Source organism: Pseudophryne corroboree, chromosome 6 (genome assembly GCF_028390025.1).
Source record: "Pseudophryne corroboree isolate aPseCor3 chromosome 6, aPseCor3.hap2, whole genome shotgun sequence".
Classification (NCBI taxonomy): Eukaryota; Metazoa; Chordata; class Amphibia; order Anura; family Myobatrachidae; genus Pseudophryne; species Pseudophryne corroboree.
In genome coordinates this window covers 345,058,995-345,083,062 of record NC_086449.1, presented here as the reverse complement: position 1 = coordinate 345,083,062, position 24,068 = coordinate 345,058,995, and the positions used below count along the sequence as shown (strand labels likewise).

General features: G+C 49.0%; 1 protein-coding gene across 4 annotated transcripts in view; it reads right to left on the bottom strand.

Annotated features, from left to right (window-relative positions):
* Positions 1-24,068, bottom strand: part of TLN2 (talin 2) — a 701,648-nt gene that overhangs the window by 118,836 nt on the left and 558,744 nt on the right. For all 4 annotated transcript variants that reach the window (XM_063926512.1, XM_063926511.1, XM_063926513.1 and 1 more), the window contains exons 31-32: positions 10,200-10,339; positions 2,873-2,966 (exon numbers count right to left, since the gene is read on the bottom strand). In XM_063926512.1, coding sequence (XP_063782582.1) covers positions 2,873-2,966; positions 10,200-10,339 — 234 coding nt within the window. The remainder of the gene's footprint in view (positions 1-2,872; positions 2,967-10,199; positions 10,340-24,068) is intronic.

Below are 24,068 nucleotides of genomic sequence, written 5' to 3'. Positions count from 1 at the left end.
GCTTCTTTGAGTCGGCATCACCCGTCCACTAGCGGGTCCACAGGGCTCGCCTAGCAGAAATGGCCATGGCGTTGGCTCTCGAACCTAGCAGCCCAACGTCTCTTTGAGCGTCCCTCATATATAAGACTGCGTCTTTAATGTGACCTAAGGTCAATAAAATGGTATCCCTGTCTAGGGTATCAAGGTCAGCTGACAAGGTATCTGTCCAAGCTGCAACTGCACTACATACCCATGCCGATGCAATTGCCGGTCTGAGTAAAGCACCCGTATGCGCATAAACAGATTTTAAAGTAGTTTCCTGTCTGCGATCAGCAGGATCCTTGAGGGCTGCCGTGTCCGGAGACGGTAGCGCCACCTTCTTGGACAGGCGCGTTAAAGCCTTGTCCACCCTGGGTGAGGATTCCCAACGTACCCTGTCCTGTGCAGGGAAAGGATATGCCATAAGAATCCTCTTGGGAATCTGCAGTTTTTTGTCTGGAGTTTCCCAAGCTTTTTCAAATAACTCGTTCAGCTCATGAGAAGGGGGAAAGGTTACCTCTGGTTTCTTTTCCTTATACATGCGCACCCTCGTGTCGGGGACCGAGGGGTCATCTGTGATATGCAAAACATCTTTTATTGCCATAATCATATAATGAATACTTTTGGCCACCCTTGGGTGCAACCTCGCATCATCGTAGTCGACACTGGAGTGAGAATCCGTTCGGGTATCAGTGTCTGCTATTTGGGATAGGGGATGTTTTTGAGACCCAGAAGGGCCCTGTGACCCAGTCGAAGCCGTGGATTGACTCCCTGCTTTTTCCCTGGACTCTGCTTTATCCAATATCTTATGTAATAAGGTCACATTTGCATTTAAAACATTCCACATGTCCATCCAATCATGAGTCGGCGTTGCCGACGGCGACACCACAATCATCTGCTCCACCTCCTCCTTAGCTGAGCCTTCCGCATCAGACATGCCGACACACTCGTACCGGCACCCCAACACACACTGGGATATAGTTATAAGGAGACAGTTCCCCAGTAAGGCCCTTTGGAGAGACAGAGAGAGAGTATGCCAGCACACACCCAGCGCCACCTGACACTGGAATAAAATCCCAGCCAGTACAGCGCTTTTATATAAATATATATATATACATATATATACACACACTCACTGCGCAAATTAAATGTGCCCCCCCCCCCCCCCCCTCTTCTTTGCCCTCTGTAACCGTGTTCAGCAGGGGAGAGTCCGGGGAGCCAGCTTCTCTGCAGTGTGCTGTGGAGAAAATGGCGCTGGTTAGTGCTGGAGGATCAAGCTCCGCCCCCTCTGCGGCGGGCTTCGGTCCCGCTCAAATTATTTATACTGGCGGGGGTTTATTAATATACTGCCTCCGCAGTATCTACTCTAAATGCCAGTGTCCCTTGAGGCTTATATTGCTGCCCAGGGCGCCCCCCCATGCGCCCTGCACCCTTACAGTGCCCGCTGTGTGTGTATGTGTGGGAGCAATGGCGCGCAGCGTTACCTCAGTGAAGATCTGAAGTCTTCTGCCGCCTTTGAAGTCTTCTTTTCTTCTTAATACTCACCCGGCTTCTATCTTCCGGCTCTGTGAGGACGACGGCGGCGGCGCGGCTATGGGACGAACGGCGAGAGTGAGACCTGCGTTCCGACCCTCTGGAGCTAATGGTGTCCAGTAGCCTAAGAAGCAGAGCCTATCATTTAAGTAGGTCTGCTTCTCTCCCCTGCGGAGCCCGTCTATACCCCATGGTCCTTACGGAGTCCCCAGCATCCTCTAGGACGTAAGAGAAATCTACACTGTCAAGGAACGAAGTCGGAAAACCATCCCTAAAATCTCCCTGAAGGAAGGCTAAGAGCCAAGGAAGATGAAACCGTGAAGCAAGCACCACCTAAGAAAAGCATTTTGCATTCAAAAACCCGTTCTCAAGAGTAGGGCCGTTAAAGCCAACCGAAGACGGACCCAGAGCAGAAACGGACCTTGCCTGTTCAGATTTGGCCTTAGTGGAACATGCCACCCAGGACTCATCGACTATTTGAGAATGCTGGTGTGTCAGAACCTGCGTGGCCAGTCTGTAGCCACTAGGATTACAGTTACCTGGTAAATCATTATCAGCAGCAGCCCCAAGTCAACATTGAGATCGGGGAGGAAAAATATGCCAGACTGAAGTCTTAAAGGACCTCACAGCAAATCGGGGAACCTTGAAGATGTGACGAGAGGCCCTGAGGTTTACATGTAGAAGACCCATCTCTGAAGCAACAGTTAGCAGATGTCCGGATGGAGTTTACAAAGAAAAAAATAATACACTACCTAAAAATGGGGCTGCGTAGCTACCCTCACAAAAACATGCCCAACTCTTACGGGCACTTGAAAAACAAAGGTATATTTTACTTTTAAGTGCCAACTCATACACACCCATCAGCAACCCCCATGGTCCAGTGTCCCCTAGTCTGGATGAAAGAGAAATGGGCTAAAATGACATTAAGGAAGATTAAAAAGACGGAGCAGTAAAAAAAATTCCATGTCTTCATGGAATATTAGTGTATATCAAATTGCAAGCAAACGTATGAGAATTACGTTGCGTAATCCTACTTGTACACAAGCAATTCTATAATACACTTGAAATCTTTGCCAAAATTTGACAAACTAAATATTGAAATTAATCTGAACAAATTACTTTCCAAATATAAAGACTCTTATTAATGTTAAACTAAGTGACATTGGCTATGAGCAATAAAAACTGAATAATGTTCCGTGGTATTGTTACCAAAATAATAGGAAACAGAATTATAAGTACTAGAGAAATTGTGAGTTAGGGGTAATAATAGATAACAAGTTCATTTGCTGGGATACCAAGTGCTAAAAACAGAAAAACAAACCTCCAGCTCACGTAGAGAATTGTCACATTCTTTTTGTCCTGGAGCCTGCTGGGTACATATGGTGATTAGCTGGTTTATGCTCTCTGTCACGGCCCTGAAAACACATACAAGAAACTCTGTGAATTTACAATGTACAGTATAAGCAAGTGGCCTGTCCACATCCAGAAAGGAAGAATATTTTCCTTCATATGTGTGTATTCAATTGAAGTCGGAACTGCCGTCTAGTTGGAAAGATGGCAGTTTCCAACATTTTTTGGTGTTGAATCTATTCAATGGAGCTGCCGTTTTTCCAATTCCGACTTATCGGAAAACATATGGATCGGCGGATTAGCCACAGATCCACGTGTTTTGTTGAATTAGCAGCCAATTCTGACAGTTTTTTGGCCCGTTTTCGACAATGTGGAAAAAGTCGGATCAGCATGGTCGGAAAAGGGCAAAACCTGTCTGAATTGCCCGCTAATTGAATACTGCACTGTCGGATCCTCTCCGTTGGAAAGGATCCGACATGCACTGAATAGACCCCTTAGCCTTTCTGAAGAAGGCAAAAACAAAGTAAAGAGAAATATGGAAAATAAGATTTTACTCACCGGTAAATCTATTTCTCGTAGTCCGTAGTGGATGCTGGGACTCCGTAAGGACCATGGGGATTAGCGGCTCCGCAGGAGACTGGGCACAACTAAAGAAAGCTTTAGGACTACCTGGTGTGCACTGGCTCCTCCCACTAAGACCCTCCTCCAGACCTCAGTTAGGATACTGTGCCCGGAAGAGCTGACACAAATAGGAAGGATTTTGAATCCCGGGTAAGACTCATACCAGCCACACCAATCACACCGTATAACTCGTGATACTATACCCAGTTAACAGTATGAAATATAACTGAGCCTCTCAACAGATGGCTCAACAATAACCCCTTAGTTAGGCAATAACTATAAACAAGTATTGCAGACAATCCGCACTTGGGATGGGCGCCCAGCATCCACTACGGACTACGAGAAATAGATTTACCGGTGAGTAAAATCTTATTTTCTCTGATGTCCTAAGTGGATGCTGGGACTCCGTAAGGACCATGGGGATTATACCAAAGCTCCCAAACGGGCGGGAGAGTGCGGATGACTCTGCAGCACCGAATGAGCAAACTCTAGGTCCTCCTCAGCCAGGGTATCAAACTTGTAGACTGTTGCAAAATTGTTTGAACCCGACCAAGTAACAGCTCGGCAAAGTTGTAAAGCCGAGACCCCTCGGGCAGCCGCCCAAGAAGAGCCCACTTTCCTCGTGGAATGGGCTTTTACAGATTTAGGGTGCGGCAGTCCAGCCGCAGCATGTGCAAGTTGAATCGTGCTACAGATCCAGCGAGCAATAGTCTGCTTAGAAGCAGGAGCACCCAGCTTGTTGGGTGCATACAGGATAAATAGCGAGTCAGTTTTCCTGACTCCAGCCGTCCTGGAAACATATACTTTTCAGGGCCCTGACTACGTCCAGTAACTTGGAATCCTCCAAGTCCCAAGTAGCCGCAGGCACCACAATAGGTTGGTTCACATGAAAAACTGATACCACCTTAGGAAGGAATTGGGAACGAGTCCTCAATTCCGCCTTATCCATATAAAATACAGATAAGGGCTTTTGTATGACAAAGCCGCCAATTCGGATACACGCCTGGCCGACGCCACGGCCCACAGCATGACCACTTTCCACGTGAGGTATTGTAGCTCCACGGATTTAAGTGGCTCAACCCAATGCGATTTCAGGAAATCCAACACCACGTTGAGATCCCACGGTGCCACTTGAGGCACAAACGGGGGCTGACTATGCAGCACTCCCTTAACAAAAGTCCGAACTTCAGGCAGTGAAGCCAGTTCTATTTTGGAAGAAAATCGATAGAGCCGAAATCTGGACCTTCATGGAACCCATTTTTAGGCCCATAGTCACCTCTGACTGTAGGAAGTGCAGAAATCGACCTAGCTGAAATTTCTCCTTTGGGGCCTTCCTGGCCTCACAACACGCAACATATTTCCACCATATGCGGTGATAATGGTTTGCGTTCACTTCTTTCCTAGCTTTAAATAGCGTAGGGAGAACTTCCTCCGGAATGCCCTTTTCCTTCAGAATCCGGCGTTCAACCGCCATGCCGTCAAACGCAGCCGCGGTACGTCTTGGAACAGACAGGCCCCCTGCTGCATCAGGTCCTGTCTGAGCGGCAGAAGCCATGGGTCCTCTGAGATCATTTCTTGGAGTTCTGGTTACCAAGCTCTTCTTGGCCAACCCGGAACAATGAGTATAGTTCTTACTCCTCTCCTCCTTATTATTCTCATTACCCTGGGTAAGAGAGGCAGAGAAGGGAACACATACACCGACTGGTACACCCACGGTGTTACCAGAGCGTCCACAGCTATCGCCTGAGGGTCCCTTGACCTGGCGCAATATCTTTGTAGCTTTTTGTTGAGGCGGGACGCCATCATGTCCACCTGTGGCCTTTCCCAACTGTGTACAATCATTTGGAAGACTTCTGGATGAAGTCCCCACTCTCCCAGGTGGAGGTCGTGTATTCTGAGAAAGTCTGCTTCTCAGTTGTCCACTCCGGGAATGAACACTGCTGACAGTGCTAACACATGATTTTCCGCCCATCAGAGAATCCTTGTGGCTTCTGCCATCGCCATCCTGCTTCTTGTGCCGCCCTGTCGGTTTACATGAGCGACCGCCGTGATGTTGTCTGACTGGATCAGCACCGGCCGGTGTTGAAGCAGGGGTCTAGCCTGACTTAGGGCATTGTAAATGGCCCTTCGTTCCAGAATATTTATGTGTAGGGAAGTCTCCTGACTTTTCCATAGCCTTGGAAGTTTCTTCCCTGTGTGACTGCCTCCCAGCCTCGAAGGCTGGCATCCGTGGTCACCAGGACCCAGTCCTGTATGCCGAATCTGCGGCCCCCTAGAAGATGAGCACTCTACAGCCACCACAACAGCGACACCCTGGCCCTTGGAGACAGGGTTATCCGCCGATGCATCTGAAGATGCGACCCGGACCACTTGTCCAACAGATCCCACTGGAAAATCCTTGCATGGGACCTGGCGAATAGAATTTCTTCGTAAGAAGCTACCATCCTTCCCAGGGCTCGCGTGCATTGATGCACCGACACCTGTATACGTATTAGGAGGTCTCTGTCTAGAGACGACAACTCCTTGGACTTCTCCGGGAGAAACCCTTTTTATCCTGTTCTGTGTCCAGAACCATACCCAGGAACAGTAGACGCGTCGTAGGAACCAGCTGCGACTTTGGAATATTCAGAATCCAGCCGTGCTTTTGTAGCACTTCCCGAGATAGTGCTACTCCGCCGAACAACTGCTCCCTGGACCTCGCCTTTATAAGGAGATCGTCCAAGTACGGGATAATTATTTCAGCCATTACCTTGGTAAATACCTCGGTGCCGGGGACAGACCCACGGCAACGTCTGGAATTGGTAATGACAATCCTGTACCACAATTTTGAGGTACTCCTGGTGAAGAGGGTAAATAGGGACATGCAGGTAAGCATCCTTGATGTCCAGTGATACCATGAAATTCTCCAGGCTTGCAATAATCGCCCTGAGCGATTCCATTTTGAACTTGAACCTTCGTATATAAGTGTTCAAGACTTTCAATTTTAGAATGGGTCTCACCGAACCGTCTGGTTTCGGTACCAAAACATTTTGGAATAGTAACCCCGGCCTTGTTGAAGGAGGGGTACCTTGATTTCACCTGCTGGAAGTACAGCTTGTGAATTGCCGCCAGTACTACCTTTCTCCGAGGGCAGCAGGCAAGGCTGATGCGAGGTAACGGCGAGGGGGAGTCGCCTCGAACTCCAGCCTGTATCCCTGTGATACTATTTGCAGAACCTAGGGATCCACCTGTGGGCAAGCCCACTGGTCCCTGAAGTTCCCGAGACGCGCCCCTACCGCAGCTGTCTCCACCTGTGGAGCCCCAACGTCATGCGGTGGACTCAGAGGAAGCGGGGGAAGATTTTTGATCCTGGGAACTGGCTGCTGGTGCAGCTTTTTCCTTCTTCCCTTGTGTCTCTGTGCAGAAAGGAAGCGCCTTTGACCCGCTTGCTTTTCTGAAGCCGAAAGGACTGTACCTGAAAATACAGTGCTTTCTTAGGCTGTGAGGAAACCTGAGGTAAAAATTTTTTCTTCCCAGCTGTTGCTGTGGATACGCGGTCCCAGAGACCATCCCCAAACAATTCCTCACCCTTATAAGGCAGAATCTCCAAGTGCCTTTTATAGGCAGCATCACCTGTCCACTGCCGGGTTTCTAATACCCTCCTGGCAGAATGGACATTGCATTAATTCTGGATGCCAGCCGGCAAATATCCCTCTGTGCATCCTTTATATCTAAGACAACGTCTTTAATATGCTCTATGTTAGCAAACTATTATCCATGTCTCAGAGTATTAATATTATCTGACAGGGTATCAGACCACGCTGCAGCAGCACTATTTATGCTGAGGCAATTGCAGGTCTCAGTATATAACCTGAGTGTGTATATACAGACTTCAGGATAGCCTCCTGCTTTTTATCAGCAGGCTCCTTCAAGGTGGCCGTATCCTAAGACGGCAGTGCCACTTTTTTTGACAAACGTGTGAGCGCCTTATCCACCCTAAGGGATCTCTCCCAACGTGACCTATCCTCTGGCGGGAAAGGGTACGCCATCAGTAACTTTTTAGAAATTACCAGTTTCTTATCGGGGGAACCCACGCTACTTTACACACTTCATTCATTCATCTGATGGGGGAACAAAACAATGGCTGCTTTTTCTCCCCAAAAATAAAACCCCTTTTATGTGGTACTTGGGTTCATGTCAGAAATGCGTAACACATTTTTCAATGCCGAGATCATGTAACGGATGTTCCTAGTGGATTGTGTATATGTCTCAACCTCGTCGACACTGGAGTCAGACTCCGTGTCGACATCTGTGTCTGCCATCTGAGGTAACGGGTGCTTTTTTGAGCCCCTGATGGCCTTTGAGACGCCTGGGCAGGCGCGGGCTGAGAAGCCGGCTGTCCCACAGCTGTTTTACGTCATCCAGCCTTGTAAGGAGTTGACATTGTCGGTTAATACCTTCCACCTATCCATCCACTCTGGTGTCGGCCCCACAGGGGACGACATCCCATTTATCGGCCTCTGCTCCGCCTCCACGTAACCTTCCCCATCCCACATGTCGACACAGTCGTACCGACACACAGCACACACACAGGGAATGCTCTGACTGAGGACAGGACCCCACAAAGTCCTTTGGGGAGACAGAGAGAGAGTATGCCAGCACACACCAGAGTGCTATATAATGCAGGGATTAACACTATAACTGAGTGATTTTTCCCCCAATAGCTGCTTGTATAAACAATATTGCGCCTAAATTTAGTGCCCCCCCTCTCTTTTTAACCCTTTGAGCCTGAAAACTACAGGGGAGAGCCTGGGGAGCTGTCTTCCAGCTGCACTGTGAATAGAAAATGGCGCCAGTGTGTTGAGGGAGAAAGCTCCGCCCCTTTTTCCGCTGACTTTTCTCCCGCTTTTTAATGGATTCTGGCAGGGGTATTTATCACATATATAGCCTCTGGGGCTATATATTGTGATATATTTGCCAGCCAAGGTGTTTTTATTGCTGCTCAGGGCGTCCCCCCCCCAGCGACCGGAGTGTGAAGTGTGTATGAGGAGCAATGGCGCACAGCTGCAGTGCTGTGCGCTACCTTGGTGAAGATTTTCCGGACTCTTCTTGCTTCTGGCTCTGTAAGGGGGCCGGCGGCGCGGCTCCGGGACCAAACATCAATGGCCGGTTCCATGCGGTCGATCCCTCTGGAGCTAATGGTGTCCAGTAGCCTAAGAAGCCCAAGCTACCACCAGTTAGGTAGGTTCGCTTCTTCTCCCCTTAGTCCCTCGCTGCAGTGAGTCTGTTGCCAGCAGATCTCACTGTAAAATAAAAAACCTAAAATATACTTTCTTTCTAGGAGCTCAGGAGAGCCCCTAGTGTGCATCCAGCTCAGCCGGGCACAAGAATCTAACTGAGGTCTGGAGGAGGGTCTTAGTGGGAGGAGCCAGTGCACACCAGGTAGTCCTAAAGCTTTCTTTAGTTGTGCCCAGTCTCCTGCGGAGCCGCTAATCCCCATGGTCCTTACGGAGTCCCAGCATCCACTTAGGACGTCAGAGAAATGGTGATGGAGCAGTTTGTATAGTGTGTGGGTTAGGATTGGGAGTGAAGAGGGGTGAGAATTGGGAGTGTAGGAGGGTGGGTAAGGAATGGGAGTGGAGAGGGGGTGAGAGGAGGAAGCAGAGAGGGGGTGAGAAGTGGATATGGAGAGGAGGAAGGAGTAACAAGTGGGGAAGAAGAGTGTGTGAGTGGAAGAGGGGAGACTAGAGATGTATGTGGGGTTGTGGAGAGAGGAGAATTTGAGGGGTGGGGATGGAGAGATACAGTAGGTGGGAAGAAAGAGGGTGTGGCAAGCGACCAGTAAATCAGGGTGATGAGAAAGGAAAGCTGCGTGAGATTCAGGGGCTCATCAAGAGAGGAGGAGGCCTGTGTGCATTCTCTGTCTGGGCCCCCTCCTCTCTAGCCGGAAGAGCAGTAAACTCTGGGCACTAGGGTCACTAGGAGACGCTAACGCTATCCCAGAGTCTACTGCGCATATGCAAGTCACTGGGAAAATGGTGTGGCGGCCACTTACCCTGTGATTTGCCTACTGCGCATGCGTGATTTCTGCAGCGCTGCTGCTGTCGACGTGGGACTTTGGAGGGTAAATATAAAAAATGGGTGCAGGGTGTACGGTGTGGGTCCCCCTGGACTCAGGAGCCTATGTGCACTTCACACACTGTATCCATTATAGGTACGCCAGTGATGAGATTCAAGTATTATTGCTGACACTTGCTGAAACTTATTTGTTTCCCTTGTTTAGAATAACTCCTCCCTTTCATGCAAGAGAGGTATTAAAGCTACTATTTTATATTGCTGTGCAAACTGAAAAGAAGAGGGAGAAAGGATGGGACGAGAAAGATTGAGGGGTAAATTTACTAAAGCTTCTAAAAATGAAAAGTGGTGATGTTGCCTATAGCAACCAATCCGATTCTGTTTATTATTTCTCTATTGCATCATAGAAAATGATAGACAGAATCTGATTGGGTGCTGTGGGCAACCTCACCACTTTTCATTTTTAGGAGCTCTAGTAAATATACTACTAAGTTAAAAGTTTTAAAAGTTTAAAGGAACAGGCTCATCAGATCTGCACTAAACATAAATATAATCAAGAAAAAAAAAAAAAAAAGAAGTGTCACAAGATACCTAATGATGATGACTTGACTATGTTCTCTCACCTTGCAGCTGCTGCCAGAAGATTCTTGGCACTTGGAGCTCCAGAATCAACAGACAGAGATTTTGCAGCCAGAAGAAGTTTGCTTGAGGCCATGGAAATGGTCTTGAGGTTCCCTATAACTTGCATCTGGTCATCTTTGCTCTGTAAAAAGGTCACAAGAACAGCAGATGAGCGTTGTCAATAAAAGATTTCAAACTCACAGGGATAAGGTACACTAGAAGAAACCCTTTCTATCTGTTCAGATGACGTCTGATTAACACCATAACTGGGTGTGTGATCCAGTCACATACTGCACGTCTGGTTATCAAATTAATGAACTGTGAAAGTCCTGTGTTTGGGATCTCACTGTGAGCTAATCATGTATTATTCAAAACTCAAGCCTCATCACCTTACCAATTTATCTATAATTCCAGGTCAAACAATTAAAGGGACGGGATCACTAAACCATTAAAAAGAAGTTTATTTAAACAAAGCTGAACTACTTTCCTGAATACAGTCTAATAATAAGCATACCATTCCTATAAAGTGGTCAGTTACAGTTCATAGCTAGGTAGCATGTTCTTCACAGATGATTACTACATACTGTATCAGCAGAGGTCTGCTGTGAACACAATTTATGTATTGAGGTCTCTGATTGTCTATCTGAGAGAAATGTTATATAAAGATATGCTTGGTAAAGAAATTCTTCCATGATTATAACGATCGTCACTCTGTGTTTTCCTTCTGAAATTGCTCCTGTGTAAACCTTATTTAAAATTACAAATGTTGAGATAGAAAGTGAACGTCATAAAAATAAGAATTTACTTACCGATAATTCTATTTCTCATAGTCCGTAGTGGATGCTGGGGACTCCGTAAGGACCATGGGGAATAGCGGCTCCGCAGGAGACTGGGCACATCTAAAGAAAGCTTTAGGACTATCTGGTGTGCACTGGCTCCTCCCCCTATGACCCTCCTCCAAGCCTCAGTTAGGATACTGTGCCCGGACGAGCGTACACATAAGGAAGGATTTTGAATCCCGGGTAAGACTCATACCAACCACACCAATCACACCGTACAACTTGTGATCTGAACCCAGTTAACAGCATGATAACAGAGGAGCCTCTAGAAAAGATGGCTCACTACAGCAATAACCTGATTTTTTGGTAACAATAACTATGTACCAGTATTGCAGACAATCCGCACTTGGGATGGGCGCCCAGCATCCACTACGGACTATGAGAAATAGAATTATTGGTAAGTAAATTCTTATTTTCTCTAACGTCCTAAGTGGATGCTGGGGACTCCGTAAGGACCATGGGGATTATACCAAAGCTCCCAAACGGGCGGGAGAGTGCGGATGACTCTGCAGCACCAAATGAGAGAACTCCAGGTCCTCCTCAGCCAGGATATCAATTTTGTAGAATTTTACAAACGTATTTGCTCCTGACCAAGTAGCTGCTCGGCAAAGTTGTAAAGCCGAGACCCCTCGGGCAGCCGCCCAAGATGAGCCCACCTTCCTTGTGGAGTGGGCATTTACAGATTTTTGGCTGTGGCAGGCCTGCCACAGAATGTGCAAGCTGAATTGTACTACAAATCCAACGAGCAATAGTTTGCTTAGAAGCAGGAGCACCCAGCTTGTTGGGTGCATACAGGATAAACAGCGAGTCAGATTTCCTGACTCCAGCCGTCCTGGAAACATATATTTTCAGGGCCCTGACAACGTCTAGCAACTTGGAGTCCTCCAAGTCCCTAGTAGCCGCAGGCACCACAAATAGGTTGGTTCAGGTGAAACGCTGAAACCACCTTAGGGAGAAACTTAGGACGAGTCCTCAATTCCGCCCTGTCCGAATGGAAAATCAGATAAGGGCTTTTTTAGGATAAAGCCGCCAATTCTGACACGCGCCTGGCCCAGGCCAGGGCCAACAGCATGACCACTTTCCATGTGAGATATTTTAACTCCACAGATTTAAGTGGTTCAAACCAATGTGACTTTTGGAACCCAAAACTACATTGAGATCCCAAAGTGCCACTGGAGGCACAAAAGGAGGCTGTATATGCAGTACCCCTTTTACAAACGTCTGAACTTCAGGGACTGAAGCTAGTTCTTTTTGGAAGAAAATTGACAGGGCCGAAATTTTAACCTTAATGGACCCTAATTTCAGGCCCATAGACACTCCTGTTTGCAGGAAATGTAGGAATCGACCCAGTTGAATTTCCTCCGTCGGGCCTTACTGGCCTCGCACCACGCAACATATTTTCGCCAATTGCGGTGATAATGTTTTTGCGGTTACATCCTTCCTGGCTTTGATCAGGATAGGGATGACTTCATCCGGAATGCCTTTTTTCCTTCAGGATCCGGCGTTCAACCGCCATGCCGTCAAACGCAGCCGCGGTAAGTCTTGGAACAGACAGGGTCCTTGCTGGAGCAGGTCCCTTCTTAGAGGTAGAGGCCACGGATCCTCCGTGAGCATCTCTTGAAGTTTCGGTTACCAAGTCCTTCTTGGCCAATCCGGAGCCACGAATATAGTGCTTACTCCTCTCCATCTTATCAATCTCAGTACCTTGGGTATGAGAGGCAGAGGAGGGAACACATACCCTGACTGGTACACCCACGGTGTTACCAGAGCGTCTACAGCTATTGCCTGAGGGTCCCTGGACCTGGCGCAATACCTGTCGAGTTTTTTCCCAACGGTTTATAATCATGTGGAAGACTTCTGGGTGAAGTCCCCACTCTACCGGGTGGAGGTCGTGCTGAGGAAGTCTGCTTCCCAGTTGTCCACTCCTGGAATGAATACTGCCGACAGTGCTATCACATGATTTTCCGCCCAGCGAAGAATCCTTGCAGCTTCTGCCATTGCCCTCCTGCTTCTTGTGCCACCCTGTCTGTTTACATGGGTGACTGCCGTGATGTTGTCCGACTGGATCAACACCGGCTGACCTTGAAGCAGAGGTCTTGCTAAGCTTAGAGCATTGTAAATGTCCCTTAGCTTCAGGATATTTATGTGAAGTGATGTCTCCAGGCTTGACCATAAGCCCTGGATATTCCTTCCCTGTGTGACTGCTCCCCAGCCTCGCAGGCTGGCATCCGTGGTCACCAGGACCCAGTCCTGAATGCCGAATCTGCGGCCCTCTAGAAGATGAGCACTCTGCAACCACCACAGGAGGGACACCCTTGTCCTTGGTGACAGGGTTATCCGCTGATGCATCTGAAGATGCGACCCGGACCATTTGTCCAGTAGGTCCCACTGGAAAGTACTTGCGTGGAATCTGCCGAATGGGATTGCTTCGTAGGAAGCCACCATTTTACCCAGAACCCTTGTGCATTGATGCACTGAGACTTGGCTCGGTTTTAGGAGGTTCCTGACTAGCTCGGATAACTCCCTGGCTTTCTCCTCCGGGAGAAACACCTTTTTCTGGACTGTGTCCAGGATCATCCCTAGGAACAGAAGACAAGTCGTCGGAACCAGCTGCGATTTTGGAATATTGAGAATCCAATCGTGCTGCCGCAACACTACCTGAGATAGTGCTACACCGACCTCCAACTGTTCCCTGGATCTTACCCTTATCAGGGAATTGTCCAAGTAAGGGATAACTAAAATTCCCTTCCTTCGAAGGAATATCATCATTTCGGCCATTACCTTGGTAAAGACCCGGGGTGCCGTGGACCATCCATACGGCAGCGTCTGAACTGATAGTGACAGTTCTGTACCATAAACCTGAGGTACCCTTGGTGAGAAGGGTAAATTTTGACATGAAGGTAAGCATCCTTGATGTCCCGAGACATCATGTAGTCCCCTTCTTCCAGGTTCGCAATCACTGCTCTGAGTGACTCAATCTTGAATTTGAACCTCTGTATGTAAGTGTTCAAAGATTTTAGATTTAGAATCGGTCTCACCGAGCCGTCCGGCTTCGGTACCACCACAGTGTGGAATAATACCCCGTTCCCTGTTGCAGGAGGGGTATCTTGATTATCACCTGCTGGGAATACAGCTTGTGAATGGCTTCCAAAACTGTCTCCCTGTCAGAAGGAGACATCGGTAAAGCCGACTTTAGGAAACGGCGAGGGGGAGACGTCTCGAATTCTAATTTGTACCCCTGAGATATCACCTGAAGGATCCAGGGGTCTACTTGCGAGTGAGCCCACTGCGCGCTGAAATTCATTGAGACGGGCCCCCCACCGTGCCTGATTCTGCTTGTAAAGCCCCAGCGTATACTGAGGGCTTGGCAGAGGCGGGGGAGGGTTTCTGTTCCTGGGAACTGGCTGATTTCTGCAGCCTTTTTCCTCTCCCTCTGTCACGGGGCAGAAATGAGGAACCTTTTGCCCGCTTGTCCACGAAAAGACTGCGCCTGATAATACGGCGTCTTCTCATGTTGAGAGGCGACCTGGGGTACAAACGTGGATTTCCCAGCTGTTGCCGTGGCCACCAGGTCTAAAAGACCGACCCCAAATAACTCCTCCCCTTAATAAGGCAATACTTCCAAATGCCATTTGGAATACGCATCACCTGACCACTGACGTGTCCATAACCCTCTACTGGTAGAAATGGACAACGCACTTAGACTTGATGCCAGTCGGCAAATATTCCGCTGTGCATCACGCATATATAGAAATGCATCTTTCAAATGCTCTATAGGCAAAAATATATTGTCCCTATCTAGGGTATCAATATTTTCAGTCAGGGAATCCGACCACGCCAACCCAGCACTGCATATCCAGGCTGAGGCGATTGCTGGTCGCAGTATAACACCAGTATGTGTGTAAATACCTTTTAGGATACCCTCCTGCTTTCTATCAGCAGGATCCTTAAGGGCGGCCATCTCAGGAGAGGTTAGAGCCCTTACAAGCGTGTGAGCGCTTTATCATCACACACCTCATTTAATTTCTCAGATTCAGGAAAACTACAGGTAGTTTTTCCTCACCGAACATAATACCCCTTTTTGGTGGTACTCGTATTATCAGAAATGTGTAAAACATTTTTCATTGCCTCAATCATGCAACGTGTGGCCCTACTGGAAGTCACATTTGTCTCTTCACCGTCGACACTGGAGTCAGTATCCGTGTCGGCGTCTATATCTGCCATCTGAGGTAACGGGCGCTTTAGAGCCCCTGACGGCCTATGAGACGTCTGGACAGGCACAAGCTGAGTAGCCGGCTGTCTCATGTCAACCACTGTCTTTTATACAGAGCTGACACTGTCACGTAATTTCTTCCAACAGTTCATCCACTCAGGTGTCGACCCCCTAGGAGGTGACATCACTATTACAGGCAATCTGCTCCGTCTCCACATAATTTTTCTCCTCATACATGTCGACACAAAAGTACCGACATACAGCACACACACAGGGAATGCTCTGATAGAGGACAGGACCCCACTAGCCCTTTGGGGAGACAGAGGGAGAGTTTGCCAGCACACACCAGAGCGCTATATATATATATACAGGGATAACCTTATATAAAAGTGTTTTTCCCCTTATAGCTGCTGTATAGTTAATACTGCGCCTAATTAGTGCCCCCCTCTCTTTTTTAACCCTTTCTGTAGTGTAGTGACTGCAGGGGAGAGCCAGGGAGCTTCCCTCCAACGGAGCTGTGAGGGAAAATAGCGCCAGTGTGCTGACGAGATAGGCTCCGCCCCCTTATCGGCGGCCTTATCTTCCCGTTTTTCTGTGTATTCTGGCAGGGGTTAAATGCATCCATATAGCCCAGGAGCTATATGTGATGCATTTTTTTTTTTGCCATCCAAGGTGTTTTTATTGCGTCTCAGGGCGCCCCCCCCCAGCGCCCTGCACCCTCAGTGACCGGTGTGTGAAGTGTGCTGAGAGCAATGGCGCACAGCTGCAGTGCTGTGCGCTACCTTGTTGAAGACAGGACGTCTTCTGCCGCCGATTTTCCGGACCTCTTCTGCCTTCTGGCTCTGTAAGGGGGCCGGCGGCGCGGCTCTGGGACCCATCCAAGCTGGGCCTGTGATCGTCCCTCTGGAGCTAATGTCCAGTAGCCTAAGAAGCCCAATCCACTCTGCACGCAGGTGAGTTCGCTTCTTCTCCCCTTAGTCCCTCGATGCAGTGAGCCTGTTGCCAGCAGGTCTCACTGAAAATAAAAAACCTAAACTAAAACTTTCACTAAGAAGCTCAGGAGAGCCCCTAGTGTGCACCCTTCTCGTTCGGGCACAGAGATCTAACTGAGGCTTGGAGGAGGGTCATAGGGGGAGGAGCCAGTGCACACCAGATAGTCCTAAAGCTTTCTTTAGATGTGCCCAGTCTCCTGCGGAGCCGCTATTCCCCATGGTCCTTACGGAGTCCCCAGCATCCACTTAGGACGTTAGAGAAACAGGATTTTAAATTACCTACCGGTAAATCCTTTTCTCGTAGTCCATAAGCGATACTGGGGTTACTTAATACGATGGGGGTATAGATGGGGTCCAAAGGAACTGGTAAACTTTAAATTTCTTCAACTGGGTGTGCTGGCTCCTCCCCTTTATGCCCCCTCCTACAGCCAGTCTAGGTAAAACTATGCCCTAAGGAGAATGGACATACTTGAGAGAAGGAAGAGAACAAACAAACAATGAGTGGTGAGATTTACGCACCAGCAAACCACAACATAAACTGACCAGCAACGGCTGGTAACAAAACAGCAACAGCTGAACAGGCAAACTTGTATAGAAGAAAAAAACTGCAGAAAAGTCAACGCACCGAGGCGGGCGTTCAGTATCCCTTATGGACTACGAGAAAAGGATTTACCCGTAGGTAATTAAAATCCTAGTCACTTAGTACGATGAGGACATCCCAAAACTTCCAGAATGGGCGGGAACGTTTGAAGACGTCTGCAGCACCGCCTGCCCAAACTGGGTGTCCTCTTTGGCCAGGGTATCAAACTTGTAGAACTTCACAAAGGTGTTCTTCCCCGACCAGGTAGCAGCTCAGCATTGTTGCAAGGCCGAGACTCCACAGGCAGCCGCACAGGAAGACCCCACCGATCTTGTAGAGTGGGCCTTCAGAGACTGTGGAACAGGTAAGGTTGCCGACATATAGGCCTGTTGGATAGTCAGACTAAGCCAAAGAGCAATGGACTGCTTAGAAGCAGGGCAACCCTTTTTTCTGCGCATCATAGAGCACAAACAGGGAATCCGTTTTTCTGAGCCGAGCCGTCCTCTTGATATAGATCTTCAAGGCTCGCACAGCATCCAATGCATCCGTTGAAGTAGAAGTGCCAGAACTTGACGGAACCACAATAGGTTGGTTCAAGTGGAATGCAGAGACAACCTTCGTCAGGACCTGCTGCCTACTCCTGAGCTCTGCTCTGTCTTCGTAAAAGACAGAGTATGGACGTTTACATGATAAGGCCCCCAATTCTGAGACACGCCTAGCAGAAGCCAGGGACAGTGACATTACAGTCTTCCACGTAAGGTACTTGTCTTCTACCGTCATCAACGGTTCAAACCAGGAAGTCTGTAGAAATTCCAAAACCACATTCAAATCCCAGGGTGCTGTCGGTGGCACAAAGGGAGGCCGTATGTGAAGTACCCCTTGCAAGAAGGTCTGAACTTCTGGCAACACTGCCAATTTCTTCTGGAAGAAAATAGAGAGGGCTGAAATCGGGACCTTAAGGGAGCCCAGACGTACGCCCATATCCCCTCCATCCTGCAGGAACGGTAAAAAATGTCCCAGATGAAAATCCGCAGGAGGATATTTGCGCTACTCGCACCAAGAGACATATCTCCTCCAGACATGATGGTAGTGCTTTGCCATCACAGGCTTTCTGGCCTGAACCATGGTTGCAATAACCTTTTTGGAAAGGCCTTTGCGAGATACGATGTTCCGCTCAACCGCCATGCCGCCAAACAAAGCCACCGTAAGTTCTGGAAGATGGTAGAGGCCAAGGGACTTTGACAGACATGTCCCGAAAAACCGCGTACCATGCCCTCCGAGGCCAGTCTGGGGCAATCAGAATTGCCTGGACTCTTTGATGCTGATTTTCTTTAGCACCCTCGGGAGCAACGGAATCGGAGGAAACTGGTAGACCAATCGGTAAGGCCACAGCGTCGTCAGTGCATCCACTGCTATCGCCTGAGAGTCCCTGGTTCTTGAACAATACCGGCGAAGTTTCTTGTTGAGCCGACATGTCATCAGGTCTATCTGCGGGCAGCCCCACAGGTCGGTGATCTGCTGAAACACCTGCGGGTTGTCCACCCCCGGAATAAAGATAGCAGACATTGCTCTTGCATTTCTTTCTGCCCAGAGGAGTATTCTTGACACTTCTCGCATGCAGGCTCTGCTCTTCGTTCCTGTCGATTGATGTACGCCACCGCCGTGGCGTTGTCCGACTGAACTTGAATGCCCTGATACCGGAGTAGAGGAGAGGCCTGAAGCAGAGCGTTGTAGATCACCTGAAGTTCCAGAATGTTGATCGGAAGTAGGGCTTCATGGGCTGGCCACCCTGGAACTAAGCCCCGCGGGTGACAGCTCCCCATCCTCTTGGACTCGCGTCTGTTGTGAGAAGAATCCAAACCTGAATCCCGAAATTTCGACCTTCCAGCAAGTTTGAGGACTGCAGCCACAACAGGAGGGAAATCCTGGCCTGAGGTGAGAGACGTATGATCCGATGCATCTGCAGATGTGATCCGGACTACTTGCTCAGGAGATCCAATTGAAATGTTCTGGCATGGAACCTTCCGTACTGGATCGCCTCGTATGAGTCTATCGCCTTTCCCAACAGCCGTATACAAAGACGGATGGAGATCTGATTCGGCCTTAGAACTGCTTGGACCATCTCCTGAAGCGTTCCTGCCTTGTCCTCTGGGAGGAATACCTTCTGAGCCACCGTATCCAGAAACATTCCCAGGAACAGGAGCCGCCAAGTTGGCTCCAAGTGAGACTTCTGCAAATTTAGAATCCACCCATAATGTGACAGAAATTTAATAGTGTGGTTGATATTGAGGAATAGAAGCTCCCTAGATCTTGCCTTTATCAAGAGATCATCTAGGTAAGGGATTATATTGACCCCCTGGACTCGGAGCTGAAACATTTCCGCCATCACCTTCGTGATGACCCTCGGAGCCGTGGACAGGCCGAAGGGCAGAGCCTGGAACTGGTAGTGGTCTTTCAACAGAGCAAACCTCAGGTACGTCTGGTGAGGTGGCCAAATCAGAATATGGAGATAAGCATCCTTTATATACAGCGAAACCATGAACTCCTGTTCTTCCAGACCGGAAATCACTGCTCGCAAGGATTCCATCTTGAACTTAAAGACCTTTAGGTAAGGGTTCAAGGATTTTAGATTCAAAATGGGGCTTACCAAACCGTCTGGCTTTGGTTTCGCAAACAGGTTTGAGTAGTAACCCGCTTCCTGTTGTTGCAGTGGCACTGGAACAATGACATGGGACTGGACCAACTTAGGGAGGGCCTGTTGCATCGTAACTCGCGAATCCTCCAAAGCTGGTAAGCTTGATTTGAAAAATCGATGGGGAGGAGCACTGTCGAACTCCAGCTTGTAGCCCTGAGAAATGAGGTCCGTTACCCAGGTATCCTGGCAGGAGCTATCCCAGATGCGGCTGAAGTGACGCAACCGAGCTCCCAACTCGAGATTCCCTCGGGGTGGGGGGACACAGTCATGCCGAGGCCTTGGTGGAAGCAGAGCTTGTGCTTTGATTCTGTCTTGCCTCTGGTGACTCTTGCAGCATTTGAGGCGCCTCTGGCTCTTGACTGTAACGTAGCGGTCCGAAATGACTGTAAAGACGGCCCAGGGTAGGAGCCCCTGGGCGGTAGGGCCCAAGAGGGGCGAAACATGGATTTCCCCACAGTAGCTTTCGAAATCCACATATCCAACTCGCCCCCGAATAGCCACTCTCCTGAAAAAGGAAGTGCCTCTACACTGCGCTTAGAATCCGCGTCCGCTACCCACTGACGCAGCCACAGAGTTCTGCGTGCAGACACTGCCATGATAGTAGTCCCTGCATTAATAGCAACTATCTCCTTCATAGAATCACATAGGACGCGTGCAGTATCCTGAATGGGTTTCCTCAGCGTAATAATATTCACTAGAGACATATCTCCCGTAAGGCCCTCTTGAATCTGGCCCGGCCAGGTGTGAATGACGTGTCATCCAGCAACACACTATCACAGGTCTTTGTGATACACAAGCTACTGTAGTTTCTATTTTCCTATCCCCAGGATCCATTAAGGCAGAGGTGCCAGGGACTGGTAATACCACAGTTTTAGACAGGCGTGAGACTGATACGTCAACAGCAGAGGGGGGTTTCCCAAATCTTCCTGCCTTCTGGGGCAAATGGGAAAGTGCTTAGAAAGCATCTTGTCACATGTAAATTTTTATCAGGGTTTTGCCAGGCTATCTTAAATATGTCATACAATTCCTTTGAATAAGAAAAGGAGATTTATGGTAGACTTACCAAGGTTAAATCTCATTTTGCGAGGTACACTGGATTCCACAGGGAATACATCGGGGGTGTAAAGTTGGATCTTGATCTGAGGCACCAACAGGCTAAAGCTTTGACTGATCCCAGGATGCACTGCACCACCTCCTCTATAACCCCTCCTCCAGGCACCGGAGCTTAGTTTTGTTAACCAGTCCAATGTAGTAGCAGGTAAGAGAGACGGTAGATGTTAGTCACATTGAAACACATTCTCACGACAGGAGAAGGGACTAGCGGTTAATGCCATACAAACCTAAAGAAGCTAAGCGCGTCAGGGTGGGCGCCTGTGGAATCCAGTGTAACTCGCAGAAAGAGATTTAACCATGGTACAGTAAGTCAACCACAAATCTCCTTTTCTGCAGCGGAGTACACTGGAATTCCACAGGGAATACATCGGGATGTCCTAAAGCAGTTCCTCATGGGAGTGGACGCACCATAGCGGGCACAAGAACCCGGCGTCCAAAGGAAGCATCCTGGGAGACGGAAGAATCAAAGGCATAGAACCTGATGAACGTGTTCACTGAGGACCACGTGGCCGCCTTGCACAAATGTTCAGCGGACGCGTCTTGGCGACGGCGGGAACCACAATCTCTTGGTTAAGATGAAAAGATGATACCACCTTAGGTAGATAACCAGGGCAAGTTCGAAGAACTGCCCAGTCCCGGTGAAAAATCAGAAAGGGTGGACGATAGGACATAGCACCTAAGTACGACACCCTACTAGCAGAGGCAATAGCCAGTAAAAACACGACCTTAAGTGTAAGATATTTAAGATCCACAGACTCAAGAGGTTCAAATGGAGACTCTTGTAGGGCACTTAAGATAACAGACAGATCCCATGGAGCCACAGGAGGGACACAGGGAGGATGAATCCGTAAAACACCCTGAGTGAAAGTATGAACACCAGGAAAAGACGCAATTTTTCTCTGAAACAATACCGACAAGGCAGTTATATGAACCTTGAGGGAGGCCAGACGAAGGACGAAATCTAGGCCTTGTTGCAGAAAAGCCAAAAGCCTAGAAGTTCTGAACGAATAGGCATCATAATTCTTAGCCGCACACCATGTGAAGTAAGAGTTCCAGACCCTGTAATAAATCCGTGCAGTAGCTGGTTTGCGGGCCTTCAACATAGTTTGAATAACCGCCTCAGAGAATCCCTTGGCCCTCAGGAGTGAAGCTTCAAAGAGCCACGTCGTCAAAGCCAGTCTGACCACGGCCGGATAGACACAAGGGCCCTGAACGAGGAGGTCTGGGCGTTGAGGAAGTAGAAGTGGACGCTCTATCGAGAGACCCTGCAGGTCTGAGAACCAATGCCATCTGGGCCACGCTGGAGCGACTAGAAGTAGTATTCCTATTTCTTGCTCAAACTTCCGTAGTACCCTGGGCACGAGTGACACTGGAGGGAACACGTATGGCAGCCAAAAGTTCCATGGAATTGACGGTGCGTCCACGAACGCTGCTTGAGAATCCCTTGTCCTTGATCCAAAGACCGGAACCTTGTGATTGTGTCGAGACGCCATCAGGTCTACATCTGGTAGGCCGCACTTGTCCACTAGGAGTTGAAAGACTTCCAGATAAAGACTCCACTCTCCGGCGTGAACGTCCTGATGACTGAGGAAATCTGCTTCCCAGTTGAGGACTGCGGGAATGAACACTGCCGATATTGCTGGCAGATGGCGCTCCGCCCAACGGAGGATTTTTGATACTTCCAGCATTGCCATGCGGCTTCGAGTGCCGCCTTGATGATTTATGTACGCCACCGTGATGGCGTTGTCTGATTGTACTTGAACAGGCCTGTTCTGTACTAGTGGCAGGGCCAGTGTCAACGCATTGAACACTGCCCGCAATTCCAGAATGTTAATCGGGAGGAGAGATTCCTCAATGGTCCACCGACCCTGGAGAGAGTGTTGCGCAAACACCGCGCCCCAACCCCGCAGACTGGCATCCGTTGTCAGGAGGACCCAGTTGGAGATCCAGAAGGGACGGCCCCTGCTCAACTGTTGGTCCTGTAGCCACCAGCTCAGTGACAGTCGAACCTCTGGAGTCAAGGAGATCATTTGAGAACTGATCCGATGAGGCAGGCCGTCCCACTTGGAAAGGATTAACCTCTGCAGAGGGCGGGAATGAAATTGAGCGTACTCTACTATGTCGAAAGCAGACACCATGAGGCCTAGTACTTGCATCGATGAGTGTATCTACACTCTTGGGCGAGAGAGGAAATATCTGATCCTCTCCTGAAGTTTCAGGACTTTCTCTGGAGACAAAAACAATCGTTGGCTGTGTGTGTCTAGTAGTGCCCCCAGGTGCACCATGCTCCGAGGGACCAGCGAGGACTTCTTCCAGTTGATGAGCCACCCATGGGCTTTTAGGAATTGGACCACCAGTTCCAGATGACTGAGGAGAACCTCTCGGGAGTTCGCCAGCATCAGCAAGTACAGATACGGCAGGATCCTGATTCCCTAACGGTGGAGAAGAGCCGTCATCACGGCCATGACCTTGGTGAAGATCCGAGGGGCTGTGGCCAATCCAAAAGGCAGGTCCTGGAATTGATAATGTAGGTTGCCAATTACAAACCGCAGATATTGCTGATGCAACACGGCAATAGTTATGTGCAGGTAAGCATCCTGTATGTCCAGGGATACCATATAGTCTTCGGGTTCCATGGCCAGCACAATAGGAGCGCAGAGTTTTCATACGGAATTTGGATACTCACAAAATTGATCAGTGATTTGAGGTTGAGTATAGGCCGGAAGGACCCATTTGGCTTCAGAACTAGAAACAGGGTCGAATAGTATTCCCTGCCTCTCTGAGACAGAGGTACCAGCACTACCACTCCTGTGTCCAGGAGAGATTGTACAACCAAGTGTAGAGCTTGCGCTTTTAACATATCCACAGGGATAACTGTTGTGCAAAACTGCCAAGGGGGACGTCTCTTGAAAGAGACTGCGTACCGTGAGAGACAATTTCCCGCACCCAGGTGTCCGAAGTGGTCTTTAACCAGGCATGAGCAAACTGCAGAAGTTGGCCTCCCACCCTGGGGTCCCCCCAGGGGAAGGCCCGCCCCGTCATGAAGCAGGCTTGTCTTGCTTGGAAGCAGGCTGACAGGTGGCCCAGGATAGTTTTGATTTGGGCTTAGTGGTTTTGGAAGCACGAGCCTGTCTCGGATATGCTTGACCTTTTGCTTTCCCTGGAGGTTGAAAGGAACGAAAAGTGGTAATCTTAGCCTTCGGAGCAGAACGATTAGTACTTGGGAGAAACGCAGTCTTGGCAGTTGTCAAGTCAGTCACAATCTTGTTCAGATGCTCCCCAAATAGGATGCCTCCCTTAAAAGGGAGAACCTCCAAGGTCCACCTTCCAGGACCTCAACCACAGAATCCGGCGAGCCAGGATAGACGCAGCAGATGCCTTAGCCGCCATTACACCGCCATCAGAGGCCGCCACCTGAATATAGTGGGAGGCTGTGGTA